This window comes from Balaenoptera physalus (genome assembly GCF_965194825.1).
Source record: "Balaenoptera physalus genome assembly, chromosome: 15".
NCBI classification, from domain to species: domain Eukaryota; kingdom Metazoa; phylum Chordata; class Mammalia; order Artiodactyla; family Balaenopteridae; genus Balaenoptera; species Balaenoptera physalus.
This window is the reverse complement of record NC_138894.1, coordinates 78,499,845-78,524,852: the sequence shown is the minus strand read 5'-3', so window position 1 is coordinate 78,524,852 and position 25,008 is coordinate 78,499,845. Positions and strand designations below refer to the sequence as shown.

The 25,008-nt window shown below is 48.8% G+C and overlaps 1 protein-coding gene and 1 long non-coding RNA gene across 3 annotated transcripts in view; both read right to left on the bottom strand.

Moving 5' to 3' along the window:
* The window catches only part of LOC309644114, a 139,523-nt gene that overhangs the window by 87,835 nt on the left and 26,680 nt on the right, over positions 1-25,008 (bottom strand). The window lies entirely within an intron of this gene.
* On the bottom strand, positions 1,004-7,869 carry POMC (proopiomelanocortin). Of its 2 annotated transcripts, none has more exons than XM_082427517.1 (3): positions 7,588-7,869; positions 3,968-4,119; positions 1,004-1,829 (listed from the first exon to the last, which is right to left on the bottom strand). In XM_082427517.1, exons 2-3 carry the CDS (start codon positions 4,097-4,099, stop codon positions 1,173-1,175), a joined length of 789 nt encoding a protein of 262 aa, XP_082283643.1. In that variant the 5' UTR covers positions 4,100-4,119; positions 7,588-7,869; the 3' UTR covers positions 1,004-1,172. The 2 variants fall into 2 exon arrangements, with proteins under 2 accessions (XP_082283643.1, XP_082283644.1); XM_082427518.1 differs by having other exon boundaries at positions 1,004-1,826; positions 7,588-7,841.

Sequence of the window (25,008 nt, the reverse complement as noted above, 5' to 3'; positions counted from 1 at the left end):
GGAATTGATGGAAGAGTGGGGGTGGGGCGATTGTTTTGTGTCCTGAGCTAGGGAATATGGAGAAAGCAAGATTTTGTATACATTAATATGAAGAACGTGTACGATGGATTGGGGAAGAAGGCAACTGGAGACAAGGACACCAGTTGGTTAGGAAGCTGTTAGGATAGTCAAGGCCTGAGCCGCGAGCACTGAGAATGAAGAGAAGGCTGCAGCTGGACAACATGAGGAGAGAGCTTGGGCATGACAAGGGGGAAAAGACAGTCACACCTCAAGGCTTGAACCTTAGCGACTGGAAGAAGCATCTGTGCATTTTGTGTTGTATTTATACAGATGTGTCTCCATGGGTGTGTGTCCATGTGGGTGAGACCCTGTGTTTGAGAATATCTGAGAGTAGTCTGATAAGGCAGTCAGATCTGAACTGATACCAGCCCTCAGCTCTCACATTTAGCCTCTCAGTGATATGATGATCCCATCCATTTTCTCATTAACCCTCACAATAACCCTCACAGTAGTAAGCAAGAAAGGGGTAGATGAGAGAACTAAATCTTGGAGAAGTTCAGAAACTTGCCCAAGGTCCCAGATGGCTAGATTCACGGAGGCATTACCACAGCTTGCCACCTGAGCCCAGAGAGTCCTCCCAGTTTTGGTTGGGCTTCATCAGCTTCCCGCTGGCTCATGGAGTTGGATGGGAAGCAGGGTCACTTGGAGGAATCCTGCCTCTTGACACATCAGCCAGCTGAGCAGTCCTTCCCCATCCAATGGAGAGTGGGAAATGTAGCCATACTGAGCCATTACCCAAACTATTTGACCCCTTGAAGACCCATTTGTCACGGGTGGGGAGGGAAGTACATTTTCTTTTCATTCCCACTGTATCCTATGAAACACACTACCACTTGGTCACATGGAAACCACTATCGCTCCTTCAATATGTGCTGCTCTTTATTTGATGGATATGCACTTTTATTTTATTCGCCCAGTCAATATTCAAAGTCAGAGTCGGATGTGAAACTTGAAAGGTTTTATTTCCTAACTACAGACAGCTTTAAAAGGTGGAATACCTGGCGCCATCACCGCCTGGGCGAGTCCTCACCCGGGCCGCGAGGCGGCAGGAGGGCAGGAGCCGGGGCTTTGGGGTCGACTTCCCAGGGAGAGAAGCCCTGCCCACTGCGCCCTCACTGGCCCTTCTTGTGGGCGTTCTTGATGATGGCGTTTTTGAACAGCGTGACCAGGGGCGTCTGGCTCTTCTCGGAGGTCATGAAGCCGCCGTAGCGCTTGTCCTTGGGCGGGCTGCCCCAGCGGAAGTGCTCCATCTTATACGGCCCCTCGTCCTTCTTCTCGGCCGCCTCGGCCTCCGCCACCAGGCCGTACTCCAGCTCGGCCCGGGCGGCCGCGGCCTCGGCCAGGGCCTCGGGGCCGCGCGCCGGCTCGGGCCGCTCCCCGGCCAGCTCCCTTTTGAACTCAAGGGGGAAGGCCTCGGCCGACTCGTCCTCGGCGCCGTTGGGGTACACCTTCACGGGGCGCCGCTTCTTGCCCACCGGCTTGCCCCAGCGGAAGTGCTCCATGGAGTAGGAGCGCTTGTCCTCGCGCGGCCCCGGCTCCGGGCCATCGCCGCGGGGCCCCGGGCCTTCGCCCCCCGCCCCCTCCTCCTCCGCGCGCTTCTGGGCCGCGCCGCCGCTGCTGCTGCCGTTCCGGCGGCCAAAGCGATCCCAGCGGAAGTGGCTCATGACGTACTTCCGGGGGTTCTCGGTCAGCGGCTGCTCGTCGCCGTTGCCGGGGAACACGGGCGTCTCGGCCGAGAGGTCGGGCTTGCAGGCCCGGAGGCACGCCTGCTGGAGAGCGGCGAGCGCGTCAGGCCCCCGCGCCCCGCGGCCCCCATCCCCCGCCGCGGCGGCCTCACCACCCACAAGCTGCCCCTGCGCCTCTGCTCCCTCCGCACGTGCGCGCCGCACTAGCGGCGCCAGTGCGCTGTGGGTTCCTTGCCGAGGACGTCTGCCCACCCCCGCCTCTGGGCACCCACGGACATCTGAGACTCAGCTCGGGCAGCGCCTCGTTTGTGCCCTGGACCCCTGGTACCCCTGCCTGGCAGCTACGACAAAATCCCTGTCCCACTCACTCGGTGGTTTACTTGTACCGTAGCTTTGTGGGCAGGGTCAACGTCTTAAACCTTATAAGCCAGATATATAGGAATTCATCAGTAAATGGCAGGTGGGTGGTAGTTGTTGGCACTTAATGAATTCTGAATAAATAAACACGGTTCAGTTCGGTCTGGGAAGGGCATCGGGTTGAAATTTGGGAGAGAATCTCCCAACGGGGGAAAAGAAGTTCAGGCTTCTAGGGCCTGTATTTTCCATAATACCTCAACCTTACCCCAGTGGTCTGCAAACCTACCTCATACCCTCCCCCAGCCATCTCCCTCCAAACTTTCCCACACCCATCTGGCACTTTCTTTCAAGTCTTCTGAGCTGATCCTATACTTTCCTCAATCAGTGAGCTTTGGGAGGAGGTGTCTCACTTCCCTGTCACCTGACTGGAGGGAAGGGTAGAAAGTCAGGATTATTTCCATTGCAGGGGTCATGGAGCCTGTATGTCCTCTCCCTGTAACTAGACAACTGTGGCACACATTTGCTTAGGAAAATGACCTTGGGGCTGCAGCCTTGAGTTTTCAGTTACTGGGGACAACAAAGGAGGGAACAGAATGATCCCATCCACTCTGTTGAGTTGGGGATTTCATACTCCAGGGATTTAGAATTATAACACTGCAGAATATTAACAGTGGAAAACAAAAATTATCTCATATTCCTCTCCCCTGGACACATAATGACACCCAATTTCTCAGAGAGGAGAAGGGAACTTGGCAAGGTTCCACAGCCCATTGGTGACAGAGCTGGGACTGGAACCCATGGGCTCTGACCACTGCCAGTGCTCCTTCCCTGGTGAGCTCTCAACGGAAGAGGCTGTGCAATGGGTGTCTCCGATCAAGAGTCTCTTGGGTCTCTCTGAACTAGAGCTCACAGGATTCCCTAGGCTCTTTATTTCTATTTTATATTCCACATGCAACCTGCTCTGTTTTTGAGAAAGCCTCTCTCCTCACCTAAACTCAGCTTCTCTACTGACAAAATACACAGAATATAGTGATATGCATTGCACCCTCACCAGGCAGGTACAGGCAAAAGGATGGAACTCAGTCACAGACACCAGCAGTGTGTCTTTTGCCTTGACTTGGTATTGTTTCTCATGTATGCCTCCCAATACAAATACGCACACACACACACACACACACACACACACACACACACACACACACACACACACACACACACACACACACACACACACACACTGTGGTGACCTAGAGGGAGTTCCAGCCTGGCAAAAAGGGCCTTTATATGCTTCTGGAAAGGCTGCTGAAGGTCAGTCCTCCATGAGAAGCATGAGACATTTGGCACCAGTTAGAGGGAAATGGCACTGGGTTTTTCCTTCTCCCTCTAGAGATGGTTTATAGTACTACCTTCCTGGCTTTGTAACTGGTAGTAGATAGAAAGGGAAGAAAAATGGAACGGAAATGGCAAGTGACATGAGGTTATTTAAAAAGGAATAATTTGGGGGCTAAAAGATTGAAAGTATAGGATCAGTTGAGGGAACAATTATTGTTATCGTTGTTAGTATTGTTTGCTTTAATGGCACTGTCTCTAAATAGCTTAAATGGAGTGGGTCTCTATACAAGAAGACAGAACAGGAAGTAAAGATAATCAAGCAGAACTCGGGGACCAGACCCATCTCCCTGAAGCTGCTTCCTCCCTTCCTTGGCCCAATTCTGACTTCACTCTAGAGGTCTATTCCTGCCCTTGGCTGACTTACCCATATCTCTGGGAATGAATTTCCCCTTCCCCATACCCCTTTCTTTGTGCTGTCCCAGCCCCAGTCCCATCTGATACGCAAACCAAGATGGCGGCCACAGCCCACATACCAGCAGGTTACTTTCCGTGGTGAGGTCCTGACACTGGCTGCCCTCCAGGCACCAACCACGCACTTCCATGGAGGCCTGAAGCAGCAAGGCCAGCAGCAGGACGCCCGAACAAGTGCTGCACAATCTCGGCATCTTCCAGGCAGGCTGAGGCTCTGCAGAGGCAAACAAGATTAATGAGACCCCTGCAAGGAGCAGAACAATGTTGGCCACTCATCAGAAAGGACCGTGAGCCAACATTAACAATACACTCATTTGTGGAGCTCAAGGCTTTTTGAGGACAAGCTCAAGGAGCAGGTTGGTGCGCAGGGTGGTCCTGTGAGTTGGAATAGAGAGGAGGGCAGTGGGACCTGGGTAAACTATGTACAATTTCTCCTTTATCTCCTATTAAAAATCAGACCCCAAAGGATGTTAGAGCTGGAAGATATTTTAGGGGTCATTGTCTGACCCCTTATTTGAGAGATGAGGAAACTAAGGCCCAGAGAGAGACAATGACTTAGATGTTCATGACAAGGTAAGGCTAAGTTCTCCTGATCCAGCACAGAGATTTTCTATTTTACCATCTTCAGGAAACTATAGTTCTAACACTCCAGATCCAAGGAGTAACTTGGGAAAGGCAAAGCACTCTGAAACTCCTGCTTGAGATGGTCTACTCCTCTCCACCAGGATTCTATCATTCCTCAGAAACCCTGTTTCCTATGAATAGTAGGTTTAAATAAAGGCAAATAAAACCTCTGTCCAGTTGAGCCAAAACCTCAGCCAACCCAATTTGATGTCCTGTACACAACTCACTCAGGGGATCACTATTTCCCAGACCCCTGTAACTTTGGAGAGATTTATGTTTAAATCAGACCCCCATTCTTTTAAAATGCCTCATCTCCTGAACACATTACACGTCAGACCTCCTCTTGTTCTATGAGTCTCTCAAATGTAGTCTGAAATAGCTGGACTTGAAATGCTGTAGGTGTGGAAGGGAAGGAGATGGTCACACAGGGCAGAAGGGAATTACCTCCCATTGTGAACACCTACCAAAGACTCTTTCTCAGAGAAGTCAGGAAGTACCTCTGGTCAGATGCTGAGTTCAAGGGGTCAGGATGCAGTAAAGGGAAGAATTAAGGCTGCCTTTTGCCCCATGTATCCGACTCTTTCCCAAGCTTTCTAGCTTTCACACTGCCCTGTCCCCTGTCATGAAGGTCAGCCCTCTGAAATGACCCTGAGTTCTGTCATCATCTCACCAACAACTCCACAATCATTTTAGATTTCAGAAGATCTTTTCAACCAGCTGTTAGGAAGAAACCTAATTAGATAAGAAAAGTAATTCACATTAAGGTGTGGATGACTAATTGTCTCTCCTAATTTAAAAATATCTGCCTAAAGAAATCTCCTGTTTGTGGAGGCATGGGCCAAATCTTTTTTATAGGCAAGGCTCTGGAAGTGAAAGTTCCCCCTGGCTCTCATTGTCTACTTCAGGAAGCCACTTCCTTCTCTCTGTCCCACCCCACTCCTTCCCCCAAAAGCTGAGCCAAAAGGGCTCCCTTCTGAATGGTTGCCAAGCACAGCCTGAGTGTTTTCAAAGCAGCCATTAGGTGGTGCTGGCAGCCAATGACCTAGCCTATCAGCCTCTCAGGGCAACTGGGAGAACATTGGTCAACCTTGGTGTCCAGTTGTGACCGGGGACAGGCTGCTCCTGTTGTAGACTTTTGGTGCTCCAGTTCAAGTACAAAGCCTGAATTTGGTGGACAAGGCAATTTATGTTAAACCTCTGAGACCACACAATGCATTTCGGTCAGAAAAAAATGCCCAGGTGTACAAGAGAAGCAGAAAAATGGCAGTTTTATATCACTATGGGCAACTGTAAAATAACATATTGGTAAAGAAGGAAGTAAAATCATACAGGTCTGACAGTCCCCTCAACTATATTTCAGTTCTTCTCAAAGTTGGCCATTCTGGAATGATTTCATTTTCTAAAAACTTACCTCATGATTTCAGACCTTCCTGAAAAGCCTCAGAGAGCATTTCCTCTCCTGCTCCATTGGCTATGTTGTACAACATGGTGACATTCTCACTCCCCACCCTCTCAGAGCTGCAATCTCCTGCTAAAAAGTTAGATAGCTCCCTGAAAGCAACTTGTCTTCTTTCTGCTTCTGTATATTTTCTATTTTTCAACAAAAAACAAATATTACATTATGTTATTTTTTAAAGCAATAAAGTAATAGGGAGATGTCAAATGTGCTTTTTGTAAGTAGGGAGTGTCCAATAATTGAAAGCTTGGAAAAATAAGTAGAAATTTGGAATTTGCTAATCTTGACATTAACTTTATAATAGAACTACACTTATTAGAAATTCATTTGTGTAGGTGAATTCTCTATGAGCTAAACAAAACATTTTTTGTTTTTTTAAAATTTTATTTTATTTTTAAAGTATTCTTTTCCATTATGGTTTATCACAGGATACTGAACATCGTTCCCTGTGCTATACAGTAGGACCTTGTTGTTTAGCCATCCTGTATATAATAGTTTACATCTGCTAACCCCTAACTCCCAGTCCCTCCCTCCTGCACCACCCAAAACATTTTGTTTGTTACTATAAAATTGCACACTGGCCATGTCCTCTGTAAAGTTTAGAGGAACAGAGGCGCAGAGCTTTGTCCTTGCACCGTGATACACACGTATCAAGTCCTAAAACAGAATGTCAAAGGAACATTAAGTCATTACATAAGCCATAGTCTGTACATATCTCAACAATGGACAGAACAAATGCACACTTTTACTTTCCTTGGCTCCTTCCAGCCATTCTGTGGGAACCACCACCTCCCCATTTATACAGGAAGAATTTGGGGAATCCAAATGCCCTGCAGACTCTCTCTCCCTCACTGGGAACCCACCTTGCCTGAGCCTCCATCTTGCCTGAGCTGCCATCGGCTCCTAAGGCCGCTTCTGCCCTGCAATCTAGGGTCTGCGGGATAGAAGGTCCATTCTGAGGTCCTATTGAGGGAAGAGACGGGGTGGTTCAGGACCGTGGACAGTTCCCACCCGGGCCACCTCTTTTTAACACCAGCTGCTTTTCGTAGAGGAGGCCATGTCTGTATCAATCAGAGCGCGGCCCCGTCGGGTGCGCTGAGGCGGACAGGGAAAACGAGGATTCAGAAATTTGAATCCAAAAAAGTCTGGAATGCAGGGAGTTTATTGTGACTTGTAGCCTCGTCTCTTCTGCCCCCATTTCCAACATCAATTTACTCTATAGTATATGGTATCTTTTAAGAAGTGACACCTACCCAGAAAATCAGAAGAAAACCCGAAAGACTGGGTCTTCCGAGATCTCCCCAGAACGCGGTAGGAGTCTCAGGGGCCCTAGCAGCCCCCCTCCCCGGGGGAGACGTGGCTGCCAGCTCGTGGAAGGCGCCACTTTCAGCCGTCGCAGCCGCTCTCCCACCGTCCGGAGGCTTCGCCGCCCCGCTGCCGGCGGATTCCCACGCTGCACCCAGTACAGAAAGTTTTCGAAGAACTCAGGACCGCGGCAAGCCGAAGATACCTCTGAGATCGGAGCTGGGCGAGAGCATCGCGAGGCCCCAGGGGCAAGGGGTCCGGGGATAAGAGCGAGGTTCCGCGCCGTTGCGCCCTTACCTGTCGCGGGGAGGCTGCTCTCGGGCGGCTCCCGCTGCGCCGGGGCGAGGATGCTGGGCGGCCTCTCGGTCACTTTTCTTCCCCGCTTTCTCTTCCTTCGCGCCGCCTTGTCCCGCTCGCTCTCCGCGGTCCTTATATACTTGCGGGGCTCGCCTGGGTGGGCGCTGGACGTGAGTGAACTTCCCGGCAGCGGCAGCGTAACAGGCAACTCCCCCGTCCATAGGAAGGGGGGCCGTGGGGCGCAGGAGGGGGTTTCCAGGTAGGGGCTGAGCGCGAGAGCAGACGTGCCCGGAAAGGGGGCTGCATCCCTGCCCCCGGAGGCTGGAATTAACACTGTCCTGCCGAAGGGCACACCTGGCAGCGGTCAGGAAAGAACTTAATTAAGGATGGTTTTGGGTCTCCAGTTAGGACGAGCGGGAGGCTTAGCACCCCGGTGTGGGGCAGGTCTAGCGCGCCCGCTGAGGTCGTTGAGGAGAGGGTGAAGTTACCTGTGTACGTGCTTGGGCTGGCATCTGCCTCCTTCGCATTTGGAGGTAAATACCACCGCCCAGGAAGTACGTCTGTGATGCCTCAGATTTCCCCAGCGTTTGGAAACTGCGATGTGAAAATGTCGCAAGCAGTCAACAATCCCTGTGTTACAGGTTGGAGAGACCAGGGGCAGAGAAGGTCAGGAGTCGCTCACCTGAGGCCCAGGACAGGTTGCCTTCTTGGGGGTGTGAAGGTGTGTTGCCCTGTCCCACTGGGGCCTCCTCCGCAAAGCCTAGTTCCTGGCAGGCTCTCTCCCGTTCCCTAAACCCCAAGGAAAAAGTGCTGTTAACCTTAGCCTATTAATGGAGGGAGGAGGGAGTCCTCTGTGGAGAGCGGCTGAAGTACTTTCCCTGTGCCAGTGAGCTGACAGAGTGGTCTGGGGATTCTCAGTCTTCTCCAAACCTGGTCTTGGAGGTCTGGCTTGGTGCTAGTCTCACATGTCTGGCCAGGGAGGAGAGGACAGCACTGAAACCTACAATGGAAGAGTCTCTACCTTAACCTGGAGTAAAGAAGCAAAAGCAAACCGTGAGGAGCGGCAGGGGTGAGCAGGTGTTGGGACTAACCTGAACTTCAAGGTGCTTGTTTAATCTGTCATTTGCAGGAACTTTCTTTATTCCCAGTCAGACGCTCTTTTAGACTCTAGGACTCCCTTGAGAATTTCTGGTTGGTGACATTGGCTTTATATTCAGCAATCCTTTTCTTTTGGGCCACAGGAGAGATTCACGCTCCTTAACAGTAAATAAGGTACTTTACTACCTGGGCTTGGCCTCTTTCCAGGGTCATCTCCAACCTCTCCATTTTGTGTCCTGGCACTTCAGCCATCCACAACGTGCCCATTCCCATAAACACTATTTTCTCAAAACCCCATCTCTTTGTCCATGCTATTCCCTCAACTGAAACACCCTTTCTCCTTCCAGCCACCTGGGAAAATTAGACTCTTGCATTAAGATTTAGCTCATCCATCATCACCTGTTCCCTGAAGCCCTCCTTGGTCACTTGTCCCACCAGGGCATGAAACATGGCAATCTCTGTTTTCCAGAGAAGCCCATTCCCATCTCACCTGTACACGTAGCTTTCACAGCTGGAACAAATGCCACTCAGTCTTCCATCTTCCCTCTTCCACCCACTACTGCCCCTACCACTGCCAGGCTTATGAGCCCTCTCAGATTGTGATTTTTATCTCATTTTTCTCTGTATTATTTTTATAACTTTAAGAGGCAGCTGATGGTAGCAGAAAAGGCAGATCAGGAAAAGTTCAGATTGACCCAGCTTCTGTCCTCCTCTGTCAGTCGAGTTCTTAATTACATGCAGCAAAACCGACTTTGGCCGATGTGAATTGAAGCTCCATTGAATCACATTTAGAATCACTGGGAAGGTTGGGCAACCAGGATCCAAAAATGGGCAGAGACAAAAGGTGGCTGGAATCATGGTCACTGATTGGATCCAATGAGAAAGAAAACCAGACCACTCTTGGGACCAAGAGGCCACCAGTTGTACTGTCAACACCACAGGCATTGGACATAGATGTCACTTCTATACCCAGGTTGGGAGGTTGTCATTCCCACTTTGGCTGACATTACCAGAAAGGATTGACCACTGCCCTTGCTTCATTGTATCACTAGCTGCTCTTTGAAAGCCTGGAGCCGGCGCCCCTGATTGAGATGATAATATGATTTTCCCCTTTATTCTGATAATGTGGTGAATTACATTGTTGATTTTCCTACCATGCATTCCTGGATTGAGCTCAGTTTGATTATGATGTGCTACCATTATATAGCATTGGGTTAAATTTGCTAATATTTTATCTAATATTTTTGCTTCCATGTTTATGAGATCGGCCTGTAATTTCCCTTTCTTGTAGAATTCCTATTAGGTTTTGGTATCAAAATTATGCTGTCTTCATAAAACAAGTTGGAAATTCTTCCACCCACCCCCATTTTTTCTAATTTAGTAGAAGAATTTGTGTACAATGGTGTTTATCTCTTCCTTATATGTTTGGGATGATTTGTTAGCGATGCTATCTAGGTTTTTAAGGTTTTTTGTTTGTTGAATGGTTTTAAATTACAGATTCAATTACTTAAATAGCACTATTCCAATTGTCTCTTCTTGTGTCAGTTTTAGTAAGATGTGTATTTCTAGATATTTGTCCAATTCACCTAAATTTTTAAAGTTTATTGGCTTAAATTTTTTATTATATCGTCTTATCTTTTTGGCATCTATGGAATCTGTACTTATGGTCCTCTTTTATCTCTGATATTGGTAATTTATGTCCTCTCTCTTTTTTTTTGACTGATTTTCTTAGGGGTTTACCAATTTTATTAGTATTTTATTTATTTAATTATTTATTTATTTATTTTTGGCTGCATTGGGTCTTCATTGCTGCATGCGGGCTTTCTCTAGTTGCAGCGAGTTGGGGCTACTCTTCATTGCGGTGCGCAGGCTTCTCATTGCGGTGGCTTCTCTTGTTGCGGAGCATGGGCTCTAAGCGCATGGGCTTCAGTAGTTGTGGCACGCAGGCTCAGTAGTTGTGGCTCGTGGGCTCTAGAGCGCAGGCTCATCAGTTGTGGTGCGCAGGCTTAGTTGCTCCGTAGCACGTGGAATCTTCCCGGACCAGGGCTCGAACCCGTGTCCCCTGCATTGGCAGGCGGATTCTTAACCACTGCGCCACCAGGGAAGTCCTATTAGTATTTTTAAAGAATGAATTTTGATGTTGTTGATTTTCTCTATTGCATGTACATTTTTTTTATTTCCAGAATTTCTACATGTATTATTATTTCTTGCCTTCTAATTTCTAATTAGCTATTCTTTTTCAATTCTCTTGAGTTGGATATTAAATAAATGCTTTTACTTAGATAATTGATATTCAACCTTTATTCTTTTTGACATGTGTATCTATGGCTATAAATTTCTTTCTAAGTATGGCTCTAGTTGCATCTCACAAGTTTTGTATGTCATATTTTTATTACCATTTAGTTTAAAACACTTTATTTTCATTGAGATGTCATCATTGACCTGTAGGTTATTGAGAAGTGTTCTGTTTAACTTCCAAACACTGGGGGTTTTCTAGTTCTGTTTTGAAACTAAATTTTAGCATAACTGTTCTGTGGTCAAAGAACATACTTTGATTTTAGTCCTTTGAAATTTTGTGGGACTGCTTAATGGATGCACATATGGTCCATTTTGATTAATGCTTCCTGTAAACTAAAAAGAATATGTATTCTATGATTGCTCAAATATTCTATATCCTTTCTATACCCATATCCTTTCTGATTATTTGTCATTTTAATCCATTAGTTACTAATAGATGTATGTTTTTTAAATCTCCCCATTAATTTCATAAATTTAGCTACTTCTCCCTTTGGTCCTGGCATAAAAACAACTCCTTCTAGAAATCTAATGGTGAATGTGGGGCAGTGGTGGAGGGTAATATAGAATCAAGGATAAAGATGGCAGAAAGCTACTAGAGCATGGTTGCATGCTGATGGAAATAATCCAGTAGAGAAGGGGAAATTGAAACCAAATGATCCAAGTCTTAAGTAGAAGTGAGATGGGGTCCAGAGGAAGAACCTGGCCTCCAAACAGTGGAAAGCTTTCCTCTTCCAAGAAAGAAGGGGGTATAGACACAGGATAAGCCATGGGAAGATGAGTGACTTCTGTCTGTACCAAAGCCTTTACCTTTTGATCCAGAATTTCCTGAGGAAATAATCTAACAGTTACCCTAAATAATGTTCAAGACTATTCATACAACATAGTTTATAGTAGCAATAAAATGAAATAAACTCAACATCTTGGGTGTAATTATTAAAACAGTAAAGTATACTCATAAAAATTATGGTAAAGCTATGCATCGGAATATTTTGCAGCCATTCAAAATAAAATAGACGTTTATTTCTAGATATAAAAAATGACCACGGATAAAATATAGATATACAGTTGACCCTTGAACTACACGGGTCCACTTATTCTCAGATTTTTTTTCAGGAAATACATACTACCCTCCTACATGATCATGGTTAGACCATGGACGTGGGACTGTGGATAGAGAGGGCCAATTGTGGGACTTGAGCATCTTTGGATTTTGGTATCCGAGATGGGTCCTGGAACCAATCTCTCGTGAATATGGAGGAATGCTGTAAATACAGAAAGAGATAGAGAAAAAGATTAAGAGATACCAAAGTGTTAATAATGGTTGTTCTCATTATCTAATACTAGATCACAAACTACCCCCAAAACTTGATGGTTTTAAACATTTATTTTGCTCATGAATCTGCAGTATGGCCAAGGTTTGGCAGGGCCAGCACGTCCCTGCTCTACTTGGCAACAGCTTGGGCAGCTCAAAGGCTGGCATCTATAAAGTATCTGAAGCCGCTCACTCACACAACTGGTTCCTGGTTGGGAAGACTCAACTGGGGGCAAGGAGAGCTGGGGCTCCTCAGACACTTCTATCTCCATGCAGCCTGGCCTCATGACCTCTTCAGCATGCAGCCTTAGGGGAGCTAGACTTCTTACACATAGGCACAGGCCTCCAAAGCATGCATCTGGAGGCGACTTACTTACTCTTCCAGGTAGAGGGGGTGGGTAGTTATCAAGGGCTTCCCAGAGAAGGGGATGCTGAGTTGGGCTGAGTCTTGATACGATAGGTCACCAGGATTAAGAGAGGAAAGTAATTCCAGGCAGAAGGAACAGCATGTGCGAAGGGTTCAAGGCAGGAAAAACCTTATGTTCACGGAATGCTGGTACAGGTGGTAGAGGGAGAGAGAGAAGACTGGAAACAGTCAGAGGTCAGAGGGAAGGAGGTGGGGACCATTCAGGGACTGAGTCAGAGGAGCCGTAGGACCAGCTTTCTGTGGCAGTGAGGAGGATGATAAGAGGGGAGGGAGCCTGGAGCCAGCAGGGGATGACCCAAAGCCCGATGCTCTCCTCCAGGGCCTGGAGGCCAGTCCAGCCAGCAGTGGGAGCAGTGAGGTGAGAGAGGAGACAGAGGCAGGTTCATGAAATACTAAAGAGGTGGCATCAATGTGGGGGAAGGAGTCATGAACGTTTCCCCATCTGAGGTTACTGCGGCTGCGTGGATGTCGTGGTTAAGAGCCCAGCTCTGAGCCAGACAGCTGGTCTTAATCCTGCTCAACCACTGCCTAGCTGTGTGATCCTGAGCAAATTCCCAACTTCTCTGTATTAGTTGTCCCACCTGTGAAATGAGGGAAGTGATTGCACCAGCCCACGTGGCTGCCGTATGGATGGAATGTGGTAACACATGTGAAGACGGCAGAGCGGGGCCTGGCCTTAGCCATTATCATCCTTGTCCTTCTTATCATGGAAGTGCTGGTCCTGGGAGAGCCCGCCTGGCGTGGAAGGAAGGAGGGAAGGAGGCGGGGGGTGGGGGGGGTGGCATGGGCAGGGCGGGGGGGAAGGGAGGAGGAAGGGAAGGAGGGAAAGGAGGAAGGAGATGGGAGCAGACATGACTCTTTGGCAGGGAGCTGATGCGTTCGTTTGAGGGCCTGGGGCCGGGGTGAGGCATCTACACCTGGCTGTGGGCCAGGACCAGGGCTGCTCTTGTCACCCCAGCTTTTCACCTTTGAGGGTTTAATTGGAAAAGCGATGTCACCAGGGTGTGAATGCACTACAAAGACAGGTGTGGAGGCAGACTCCTGGGGGAGAGAAAGTGCTGGGCGGAAGGCAAGGGGACAAGGACGAGGTGGTGGAGAGCTTTCACGGGAGGGGACACGAGGAGGGTAGCCTTGCCCTCAGCTTCCAGGCCCTGGGGCAGGGCAACAGGGGACATTTCACTGGGGAAAGAGAAGACTTAGGGAGGAGGCTGCCATTTGCCTGTGTTCCGCAGACTCTGGGACAAGCACCAACTCAAGCCTTGAGGGTTGGAGTGAGGGGTGGTGGTGGGGTGCGAGGGAATCCGAGCCTTCCGTCCTGGCCGCCCTTCTTCACTTACGCTCCAAGTCTCAGTGGACAAGCCAGGGAGGCCGCCAGCCCTGCCTCAGGTCAGAACAACTGTCCCTTCTCAGGGCTCCTTGGGCCCAGCCGGGGCCTCTGCCCGAGGGAGCCCTTCATTCCTGCTATTGTCTGGGTCGCACGGGCCTCAGGCCTGCTCCGCTGGTGCCCCTGGCCGGCAAGGGGACAGCTCCCAAGTCAGTGTGTGAGAAGAACTGGTGCTCAGGAGGATCTGCAGAGACAGGGTCGGAGGGAGTGACTGAGGAAGGGAGCCCCTCTGAAGCCTCCGTTTGCAGAAGCTCATGATCCTCTAAAACTCTCTCCAAACCTCCTCTGCAGGCTATATGAACCTAAAACTGACAGGCGATCTCCCTCCTCACAATGTGTCTGGATTAGAAATAGCCCAGCACCTGCCCCTTTATGTGTGTGCCTGCTGGGGATGGCGGGGAAAAGCTCACCCCTCCCTGGTTGCAGCAGCCCAGGGACTACGGGCAGCTTTGGGGTGGCTCTGGCCCCCCACGATCCTGACCTGAGTCACTGCAGGCTTCTCGCCTTCCAGGCATCTCCCCTTTCAGAGATAAGAAGAGAGGACACCGAGTGTCCTTCTACGGGGGAGCCTCCTGCCCGGTGCGTTATGGGTGCCAGGGAGAGGGGCTTCCCGGTGAGAGAGTAAAGCAGATGTGGAGCCTGGAGTGGGAGAGGAGGGCGGGAAGCAGGACCCGGTCCCCCCCTGCGCTGCAGAGAGGGGGTCCGCGGGAAGCACACAGCAGGGTGGGAAGGTGAGCAGGCTTCGGGCAGGGGCTCTCTGCCCCAGCAGTGGAGGAGGGAAGGGAGGGCAAGCTGGGGAGAGAGCCTGGAGAGGAAAGGACAAGCTGAGGGACCCTGGGAGGGAGCGTCAGAAAAGGGCCATGGCCAGGCCTTGGGGTCTGACTGGATGCCGGGGAGAGAGGGTGAGAGAAGGAAGTCAGGCAGGATTTAGGTATTTAGGCGTGGGGCTGGGGGAGCAGAGCGGCAGGGCTAGAAAGCGGTGTGGGTCGGGTGAGGAATCGCTAAGACGCAGTGACTTTGAAGCAGCTGCTGTTCAATGTGCCCTTTGCCCAATGCCAGTCCCCCAGTGGGTGCTCACACAGGGCTTACTGGGAGGTGGGAAAAGTGCCGGCTTGGAGGGCCCAGGTTTTGTTCTGTCACTCATTCACTCGATGAATGTTTATTGACCCCTACATGTACCGGGACAGATCCGGTCTGTGCTCCCAAGAGGACTTCAGCTCTAGGGAAACCTATAATAAAGTAGTCCACAAATAATTACAAGCTGTGATTAATACAATTAAGGAAACAGAGTGGGAGAGGGGAGGGGAAAGGCTTCTTAGCAGAAGGAAGAGGATGCAAAGGCCCTGGGGCAGAGAAGAGGTTCTCAGCACTGCTGGAGTGGCAGCAGGGGAGGGGAGCAATCCTTGGGAGGAGGGACATGAGGGGCCAGGCCTTGGAGGCTATGAAGGTCGTCAGATGACGACTTAGATTTTATGCCAAGCGCAGAGGGAAACCATTGCTGGGTTTTAAGCAACAGAATGACAGGATCCAATAGAACTTCTTGAAAAGATGGCTCTGGCTAATGTCTGGAGAACGAATCAGACAGCAAGCAACCAACAGCCTCTTTTGGAGAGTCAGAACCAATAGGACTTGGAGCAGATGTGCAAGTGAGGCAAAGAGGAGGGGGTTAAAAATGGTTCTAGATTTCTGGCTGCTGGATGTGGGGTGGTGCCATTCAGTGATCTGGGGAAGACTGAGGGGTAGCTAAGTTTGGAGGTGGAAACAATGAGCTCTGTGACCTTGAGCAAGTTACTTAACCTCTCTGAATTTCTCTGGGCACCTCCAAAGCCCTGGCTCACAGGGCTTAAGACTCATGAGCAGGTGCAAGAAATCCTAACTACCATTAGATTCTTGTTAATAGAAACGCTAACTACAAATTCCTCCGAGGGGAGCCTGATGGGGTTTGCGGGGCAGAGGTAGGCCTAGTCTCCAAAAAAGGACCCTGAAGCCTGGAGCACCGCGGAGAAAGTCTCTGGTGCCCCAGATGGCCCAGGGAATGGGGGAGGGTCCCACTGGCCCCCGTTATCCCCTGCAGCACACACTCCTATTCGCAGCCCCTTTCACTGCACACCCCATTCAGCACTGTGGCCAGGCCACTTCAACGGCCTTCGGTTTGACCCCAAGGGCAAAGAGGAATCAATTTGTGCAGAGAACTGGAATGGAAGAGATTTCAATTGACCTTTGAATGGGGTTTTAATTTGCTTACAGCCAGAGGGGCCTCATGAAGAGACGCTTGAGACTGCTTTTATCTGCTAATGTGTGCACCAGTGCAAAGCCTGGGCCTCGGTCTGTATGCCCTGGATGGGGGGGCAGGGGTGTGCAAGGCCAGAGGGGCAGGGAACCAGAGTCCATGCCCCTCCCAGGAACTGGTCCGCAGCCCCCTTAGGGCCCAAAACAGTCAAGAGTGCAGGCAGAGGCAGTGGGAGGGCAGACGACCCGGGTTCCAGCCCCAGCTCTGTTGCCGGATGGCACCTCCCCTCTGGTCCACAGTCTCCTTATCTGAACGGTGGCCTGGAGGGGGGGTGTGGACGAGATGGCCCCTCAGGCCCTTCCAGGTCTGGTGTTCTATGGTTTTGTTAGGGGAACCACTGACCGAAACCACCTGCCCTGGCCAGGCAAGATAGTAACCACCTGCATGAGTCGTCTTAGAACAGGAGGTCCTGGTAAGGAACGAGGCACTAACAAGCTACCACCAATGGGAAGAATTTGGGAAAGGTCAAAAGGAGAGAAGAGACACCAGTCCATATGTCCTGCCAACCTCCCAGAATCCTTCTCGCTGGAATCCGTCTTGGCTGAGTGATGCAAGCACCACCAGGAAGGACCCTGAGTCAGAGTGATTGGCCAGAGACAACCCAGAAACTAACCCCATCACCATAAAACCTGAGACTGCGAGCCACGTGGCAGAGCAGATCTCCTGGGTTCCCTTACCCTGCTGCTCTCCGCCCGGGTGCCCCTTCCCAATAAAGTCTCTTGCTTTGTCATCATGTGTGTCCCCTGGAAGGGGTCCCCCTCCTGCAGCAGTTTTAAGCTCAGATCTAGAGTCAAACTCTGTAGTAGAGAATAACTAGTCTTAGAGAATGTGGCCTAGAGTGGGGAGAGCAGAGCCCGCTGGGCCAAGGAGCTAAGCCCTCTCTGTCCGTCGGTCTCTTGGGCCTCCCTCATGCCCCTCACACGAGCCAGCCAGTTCTCTGTTCTCTCCACTACAAATTCCAAATGAAGCCAGTGGGGTCACTTGACCAAAAACCTTCTACTCTACTGGGCAGAGCCCTGAAGACAGCTACGTCGGGGGTCCAGAGAGCCTGCAGGTGGCCAGCCCCAGGCAAAGAGCCCCCTGTGATTGCTTCTCTGCACAGTGCAACACCCCAGGAGAGAGGCCTGTGAGTTTGTGTTTACAGTCCTGTGTTAGAAATGTCAAGCTCTCCTCCCCTGCGCTCTATACATGGGTGCATCGCCACATGGAACCATGTGAGTGTTCTTTCAGAACTACTCCCTTATCCTAATCCCTTTTTTCAAACGGAGGGTTTGTTCCTGTGCAATCAGGGCAGACTTCTTGGAGGTGGGGTCTTGCTGAAGATGTCGTGGACATTAAGAACACAGCAGACTCTCCAGAGCCCAGGCACCAGCAGCCACCCTCTGATGCTGCGGTGGTCCTAATGGTCCTTTTGTGGGGAAATGCCTTTGTGAGGGCTGCCAGCATAACAGCCACTTTTCCAGAAGAATGCAGAATTCTTCAGCCAAGGGTGGAGGTAGGGAGAGTGACGCGTGGCCAGGAGGGACGTTGATAATGTACATCCATTAGTGCAGCGAGGGAGAGGCATTCAGCAGCCCCAGACTGTCCTCCTTCCTCCAGAGCCAACAATGGCTGCGTGGAGGGGGCTGAAGTGGCCTTTTTACAGGCACTCAGCTCAGGGCCATCTCTGAGCCCCGCCTGCTGGGTGCCTGACTTCCATTTCCATGCCCTCCTCAAAGCAACCAGGACAGCAAACTCAAGCAACCGGCCTGAGGCCCAGGGAGCCCACACCACGCCCTCATGTCCCATTGCCCTGGGAGAGTGACGCCAGGCCCGGGCAGAGCTGGTGCACAGTGACCTGTTCTGCAGCAGCTCCAAAGCCCATGACTCTGCATCTACACCCGAACACGCGTGTGCATGTGATGTGAGCCGTGCAAGGACATCTGGAAGGCAGTTTGGTTTTTAACAAAATGGCCAACACCTTTATGTCAGACGAAAGTGACTTCCTTCAAAACATCCCCTGGGCAGGTGTCTTTAATGCCAGAGATGGGCCTGGGGCTCAAGCCATTGGTGGACCCTCTGGGGGAGCCACCTCCAGGACCAGTTTCTTTTTTCTTTCTTTTTTTTTTTATTTTATTTATTTATTTATTTATTTATTTATGGCTGTGTTGGGTCTTCGTTTCTGTGCGAGGACTTTCTCTAGTTGTGGCAAGCGGGGGCCGCTCTTCATCGCGGTGCGCGGGCCTCTCACTATCGCGGCCTCTCTTGTTCCGGAGCACAGGCTCCAGACGCGCAGGCTCAGTAATTGTGGCTCACAGGCCCAGCTGCTCTGTGGCATGTGGGATCTTCCCAGACCAGGGCTCGAACCCGTGTCCCCTGCATTGGCAGGCAGATTCTCAACCACTGCGCCACCAGGGAAGCACCCAGGACCACTTTCTAAGTCACCAGAGAAGACCAGTCTTCTGAGTCCTGGGTCACATTGTTTTTTTAATGTATCAATTATGTTCCTTTTATTTCTCCTTTTTATTATAGTTAGGTCTTTATGTTGAAACATTTTCTATTTATGATGGGCGTGGGAAGGTCATCTTATGCATAAATTTCATTTCAAGGTATTAAATAAGACCTTACAGAATATTTGCTTTTAAAAGGAAGTTTTGTGGCTGGTTGGAATGTAAAATAATGTAGCTGCTTTGGAAAATAATTTGCAGTTCTTCCAAAAGTTAAACATTGTTAAAAACAAGACAACAGGGACTTCCCTGGTGGTCCAGTGGTTAAGACTCCGTGCTCCCAATGCAGGGGGCCCAGGTTCCATCCCTGGTCAGGGAACTAGATTCTGTGCGCTGCAACTAAGAGCCGGTGCAGCCAGATAGATAGATAAATAAATAAATAAATAAAACAAGACAACAGGCCCGAAATGGAGTTTCTTATGCTAAGCCCCACATCACCAGACCAAGACTTAATCTCCCGGAAACGGGATCTCAAACCAGTCAATCAGGAATTCAGGAATCACCTGACCTGTACTAGTTAGGTCATCTGCCTGATAGACCCCTGCCATCCCCTAAAGGAAAGTAACTTTGCAATAACCAACGTGCTTTTTGCTAGTGTGATCTCCTTGTTCCCAATCCCTTCTGCCTATAAAAGTCTTTTATTTTGGACAGCTCCTCAGAGCTCCTCTCTATCTGCTAGATTGGATGCTGCCCGATGAAATCAATTTTTGCTTAGGTAAGCTCTTAAAGATTTTAATATGCCTCGGTTTATCTATTATCAACATAGAGTTACCATATGACCCAGCAAGTCCCCCCCTAGGTATATACCCCAAAACTTATACATGAATGTCCATAGCAGCGTTATTCATAGTATCCAAAAGTGGAAACAACCCAAATGTCCATCAACTGATGAATAAATAAGCAAAATGTGGTATACCCATACAATGGAACATTATTCAGCAATAAAAAGAAATGAAGTATGGATAGATGTTACAACATGGATGAATATTAAAAACACTTTGCTAATTGGAAGAAGCCAGACATGAAAACCTACATACTGTCTGATCCAATTTATATGAAATGCCCAGAAGAGGCAAATCCATAGAGACAGAAAGTAGATTCGTGGTTGCCAAGGGCTGGGGGTGTTGGGAAGAATAGGGAGTGATTGCTAATGGGTATGAGGTTTCTTTTTAAAGTGACGAAGATGTTCTAAAATTGATTGTGGTGATGGTTGCACAGCTCTGAATATTATAAATGTCATTTTATTGTACACTTTAAGTGCATGAATTGTATGGGAAGTGAATAATATCTCAATATAACTGTTATTTAAAAAGGGGGTGATTTTTTGAGAGACAGAAAAGTGACTACTTCTCTGAGAAAGCCATGCATTGTCTTTCAACATAGCAGAAGAGGAGAGAATCCTCCAGATACAAAGATGTGACATTTTACCCCTTTGTGCAAGAAAAATCACCCACTTTTCCCCTCCTCTTTCTTTCCTGTGTGTTTCCTTTTATTACTCACACTGAACACTTCACTTCTGACACTTCTGGTCACCGAATATGTGGGGGGATTTTCCTCACATCAAGCAATTCTCTACACCACCAGCCGGGCGTCCTACAACTTCACTCAATTCTGATACTCTCTACCTGGATGTAGTGTCAGATCCCACAGGTTAAGGGCTCAGTCCCACAAGACTGCTGCCACCCCACTTCAGATGCCAATCGCAGGTAGTGGGTCCCCAGGTTTCCCACAACTTCTGTCAAATTTGGCTAAAAAACGGAGGTTCCTGTGACCTCCTCCTCAGGTTTAATTTGCTAGAGCCGCTCACAGAACTCAGGGAAACATTTACATTCACCAGTTTATTAAGAGATATGATAAGGTACACAGATGAACAGCCAAATGAAGGGATACACAGGGCGAGGTCTGGAAGGGCTCCAGGCGCAGGAGCTTCTGTCCCCATGGAACTGGAGTGCAGTCGCCTCCCAGTGTGGATGTGTTCGCCCACCTGGAAGCTTCCAGAACACTGCACTATTGGGATTTTATGGAGGTTTCTTCACGTAGGCAGGAAACTCCATTTGCAGCCCCTCTCCCTTCTCTCAAGGATGAAGATGGGGGATGACATTTCCAAGCTTCTGATCATGGCTTGGTCTTTCTGGTGACCAGTCCCCATCCAGGAATCATCCAGGAGCCCACCCAGAGTCGCCTCCGTAGAACAAGAGATGCTCCTAGTGTTCTTATCACTAAGGAAAATACAAGGGTTTTAGGAGCTCTGGCCAGGTACTGGGGGCAGAGGCCAGTATATATATATATATATATATTTCTATTATCTCACACCCTTCCATGGGAACCTCCTATAGTAGCCTAAGAAAACCCATCCCATCTAAATGGGCAAAAGGAGAATTCCCTTGCGATCCAGTGGTTAGGACTCTTCTCTCTCACTGCCGAGGGCCCAGGTTCAATCCCTGGTTGGGGAACTAAGATCCCACAAGCCAAGCAGTGTGGCCAAAAAAATTAAAAATAAATAAATAAATAAATAAACAGGCAAAAGAAAATGAGGATATGGTCTCACACCTTAAAGAGTTATTTCAAGGGGGTGGAGCAGTAAGGACAGAAAGATGTGAAAGAATTCTTATTGAATTTTAAAATGTATTAGGAAAAAATGATGTTTCAGAGATAAAGATTAAGCTAGAAGAAATACACGAACAAATAAACACAAACACGAGAGGAAATAAACATAATTAAAAGCACAGAAAAGGAATAAAGTATTAAAAGACATAACTAAAAGAAAAGTCATATAAAAAAAGAGAAATAAGAGGGTTCTAGAGAAAATGATACATAAAGAAGCTAGACAAGGGAGATCTGATACACATTTTATTGGAATCCCCAGAAAAGAATACCAAAGAACAAACTAATATTTAAAATGATAATTCAAGGGAGTCCCCGGGTGGCCTAGAGGTTAGGATTCCGGGCTTTCACTGCCATGGCTTGGGTTCAATCCCTGGTCCGGGAACTGAGATCCCAAAAGCCACGCAGCATGGCCTAAATAAATAAATAAATAAATAAAGTTCAAGGAAACATTGCTATAATAAAAGATTTAACAATATAGATACACATATATTGTAATGCTTATATTAAAAGGGCATTTCATAACTTGAAAAGTTGACTCAAAATGTTCAACACTGACATAATTTCAATACAATCATTGGGCTTGAATATTAAGGAAAATATTCTTTGATCATAATGCAAAAAATCCAAATCCAGTATGAATCAAAGAAAAGCAAAAGAAAATCAGACTGGCTTCGGACTTCTTGGCAGTAATATTTCAATGGAAACAGCATTCTCACTGAAAAGTGTGAACCGAGGATTTAATATTTAGTTAAACTACTCTTCAAGTATAAAGGCCGCAAACAACCAGGTATGAACATGCAGGAACCTACCACAGACCAAATTTAAGGAAACTGTGAAATTGTTCTGAAGCTTCAGCGTAAGTCTTGGTGGGGTGGGGTGGGGTGATGTTAAATGTGACTGAAGAACTGAAACTAAAAGAGCAAAAAGAGACGAAGCTACAGGCAAGTGTCAGATGCTCTGACACGGCAGGAATAATTCAACTGACTGAAAATGCGAGAACCAGAAGGGCGATAAGTACAAACTAGAGTAAGGCCTCTGACTGCCCCTGGTTATTAGGGGAGAATAAAACAATGTCCTTTGAAGTTGAAAAAATCGAATGACACTTATTTCACATTACAGAGATAAAACCCTGAGCAACAAATTAGTTGACAAAGGAGAGAAAGAGGAGAAGTAATTCATAACTAATGTCACTATGGATCATCAAGAAATCAAGAGACAATATCTAAATATCTAAATAAAGAGATAACTGGGACTTCCCTGGTGGCACAGTGGATAAGACTCCACGTTCCCAATGCAAGGGGCCTGGGTTCGATCCCTGGACTAAGATCCCACAAGCCGTGCGACATGGCCAAGAAGAAAACAAAAGAAACACACATCAAAAAAAACAAAAAAAGGAGGGGGTGATTTGGGAGGGAAACTGATGAAAACTTGTGGTGTATTCATAGAATGGAATACTACTCAGCAATGAAAAAGGAACAAACTACTGATAAATGCAACAACATGGATGAATCTCAGAAACATGATACTGAGTGAAAGAAGTCAGAAGAGTTTACACAGTCTGTGTGGGTCCATTTATACCGAGTCCTCGGACTTGCAAATTTCATCTACGGTGAGAGAAGTTGGATGAGTGGTTGGCCCTGGCGGGGAGGGCTGGGGGTGGTGGTGAGGGGGTTGACTGGGAAGACATATGAGAGAACTTTCAGGGGTCAGGAAAATGCTCTATATTTTGATGGGTGTGGGTCACACAGGTGTATCAAAAGAGAACAAAAGTTATAGTCACCATGGGCACAGTTCTCTCTAGGTAAATTATACCCCAGTTTAAAAGAGAAGAGAATGGTGGCTATGTTTGCCCTCAAAGAGTCTCTGCAATCTTCACCAGCCCTGGCAGAACAGGGCAGCTTTCCCTGCACATCCAGCCACGTACCCCCCCAACTTCCCGTCTGTGGTGACTGTGCCCCACGGCTGCTGGTGGCGTGGCCTTGAGAACACGGGCCCGGGGACCGTCATTGAGAGGAAACAAATGTCGTCAAGGGGCCCTGGCTTTTCAGCTGAAGCCACTGGGAGAGAGCGTGTCCGCCAGGCCCTGTCTTCCCCTAACAAAGTCGTAGCGTCTCATTGGGCAGCCGCTCGCTCGCTGCCTCCATTTCACAGGCCTAGATGGGGGGGGTGGGGGCAGGGAGCGGGGAGACAAAAACAGTAGTCGAGTCTCATCTTCTCCTGCTTTTAAAAAGCTCAGGAGCTGAGAGCAGAAGTGGTTTGCTGGGCAGTGAGTTGAAGAGGTAGATTTCCCAGATGGAGCTGGAAGGGAGATGAGCTCGGGGAGGGGAGATGAGCTCGGGGAGGGGAGATGAGCTCGGGGAGGGGAGATGAGCTCGGGGAAGGGAGAGGCTTTCAGGGGAGCCCGAGGGGCTGCATCAGCACAGGCAGGGGAGCCATTTGCCATTGTGCCCGCGGCCTTCAGCCCACTGTACTCCACTCAAGTGGGTGGATGACAAAGGCCCCAGAGCCCAGTGACTCTCGGCCCCCCCAAATGTTTTAGACACTAATGATGGCCAGACCAGGGTAATGGGATGTGAAAAGCAGGCGTGTGGGGGCAGGGGTGGAGGAAGGGAGGAGGGAGGCTGGGGTGCGGGTGCCTCTCAGAAGCTCTCGGGGACCCTGAGGTCTCTGCTCCACAGACCACCTCCCTTGCTGCCTACTCGGGGGTCTGCTTGGCCATCTGAAACAACAGACTTAAAACCTCAAGGCTTATACTCGGGAGGGGAGGGAAAAGGATGCGCGCCGTCCCCCTGTCCTGGACTGACCAGAGCATGGGGCCCAGAGGGGTCGGGGGGCACGAGGGCTCAGAGCGGGGGTCTCCTCTGTACCACCCCCAGAAGGCAAGGCAGGGCCAGCGTCCCGCGTGGATGAGAAGGTTGCTGCCGACCTGAGCACCCAGAAGTCTCTCCCACAGTAGAAGAACGTGTAATCACGTGGAAACACATTCATGCTGTTATTAAGTGATAAACAGCAAGTGGTAAATCAATATCTATGGTGTGATCCCATTTTTGCTGTTTTAACAGAGTATATAGAAGAGAATTCCTCCAGAAACCACGCACCACATGCTAACAGCGCTTATCCAGGGATTACTGGGGATTTTTGTTTTCTTCTTTTCATTTGTCTCTAAATTTTCCAAATTCTCTAAAATAAACATATAGTCCTTTTGTAAGAAAGCATTTTTATTAATAATAAATTTTAAATGAATAACACAAAAATAAATATAAAGCTCTCTCTTTCACATCCTGCTGCAGTATCTGATACCCCCAGATCCCATAACAATCCTTCAGGTCAAGGTCTTGCCTTAAGGAGTAAAGGACGGGGCCTTGAGGAAAATGTGTCGGTGCAGTTGAGTCCCATTTCATCATACTTTGGGACTTTGAGGTGTGGCTTCTCCACCAAAGGTGACTCAGTGAAGATGTGTCGCCATCTGGGGGGCAGTGTGTGGTCACGGACAGGACCCTGGCATGACAGCAAGAAGGG

What these genes read in the sequence shown, in the direction of transcription:
- POMC (XM_082427517.1), bottom strand. Translation starts at nt 4,099, where the DNA reads ATGCCGAGATTGTGCAGCACTTGTTCGGGCGTCCTGCTGCTGGCCTTG. An exon ending in CCACGGAAAGTAACCTGCTG is followed by an intron (nt 1,830 to 3,967) that starts GTATGTGGGCTG and finishes GCCGCTCTCCAG; the next exon opens with CAGGCGTGCCTCCGGGCCTG.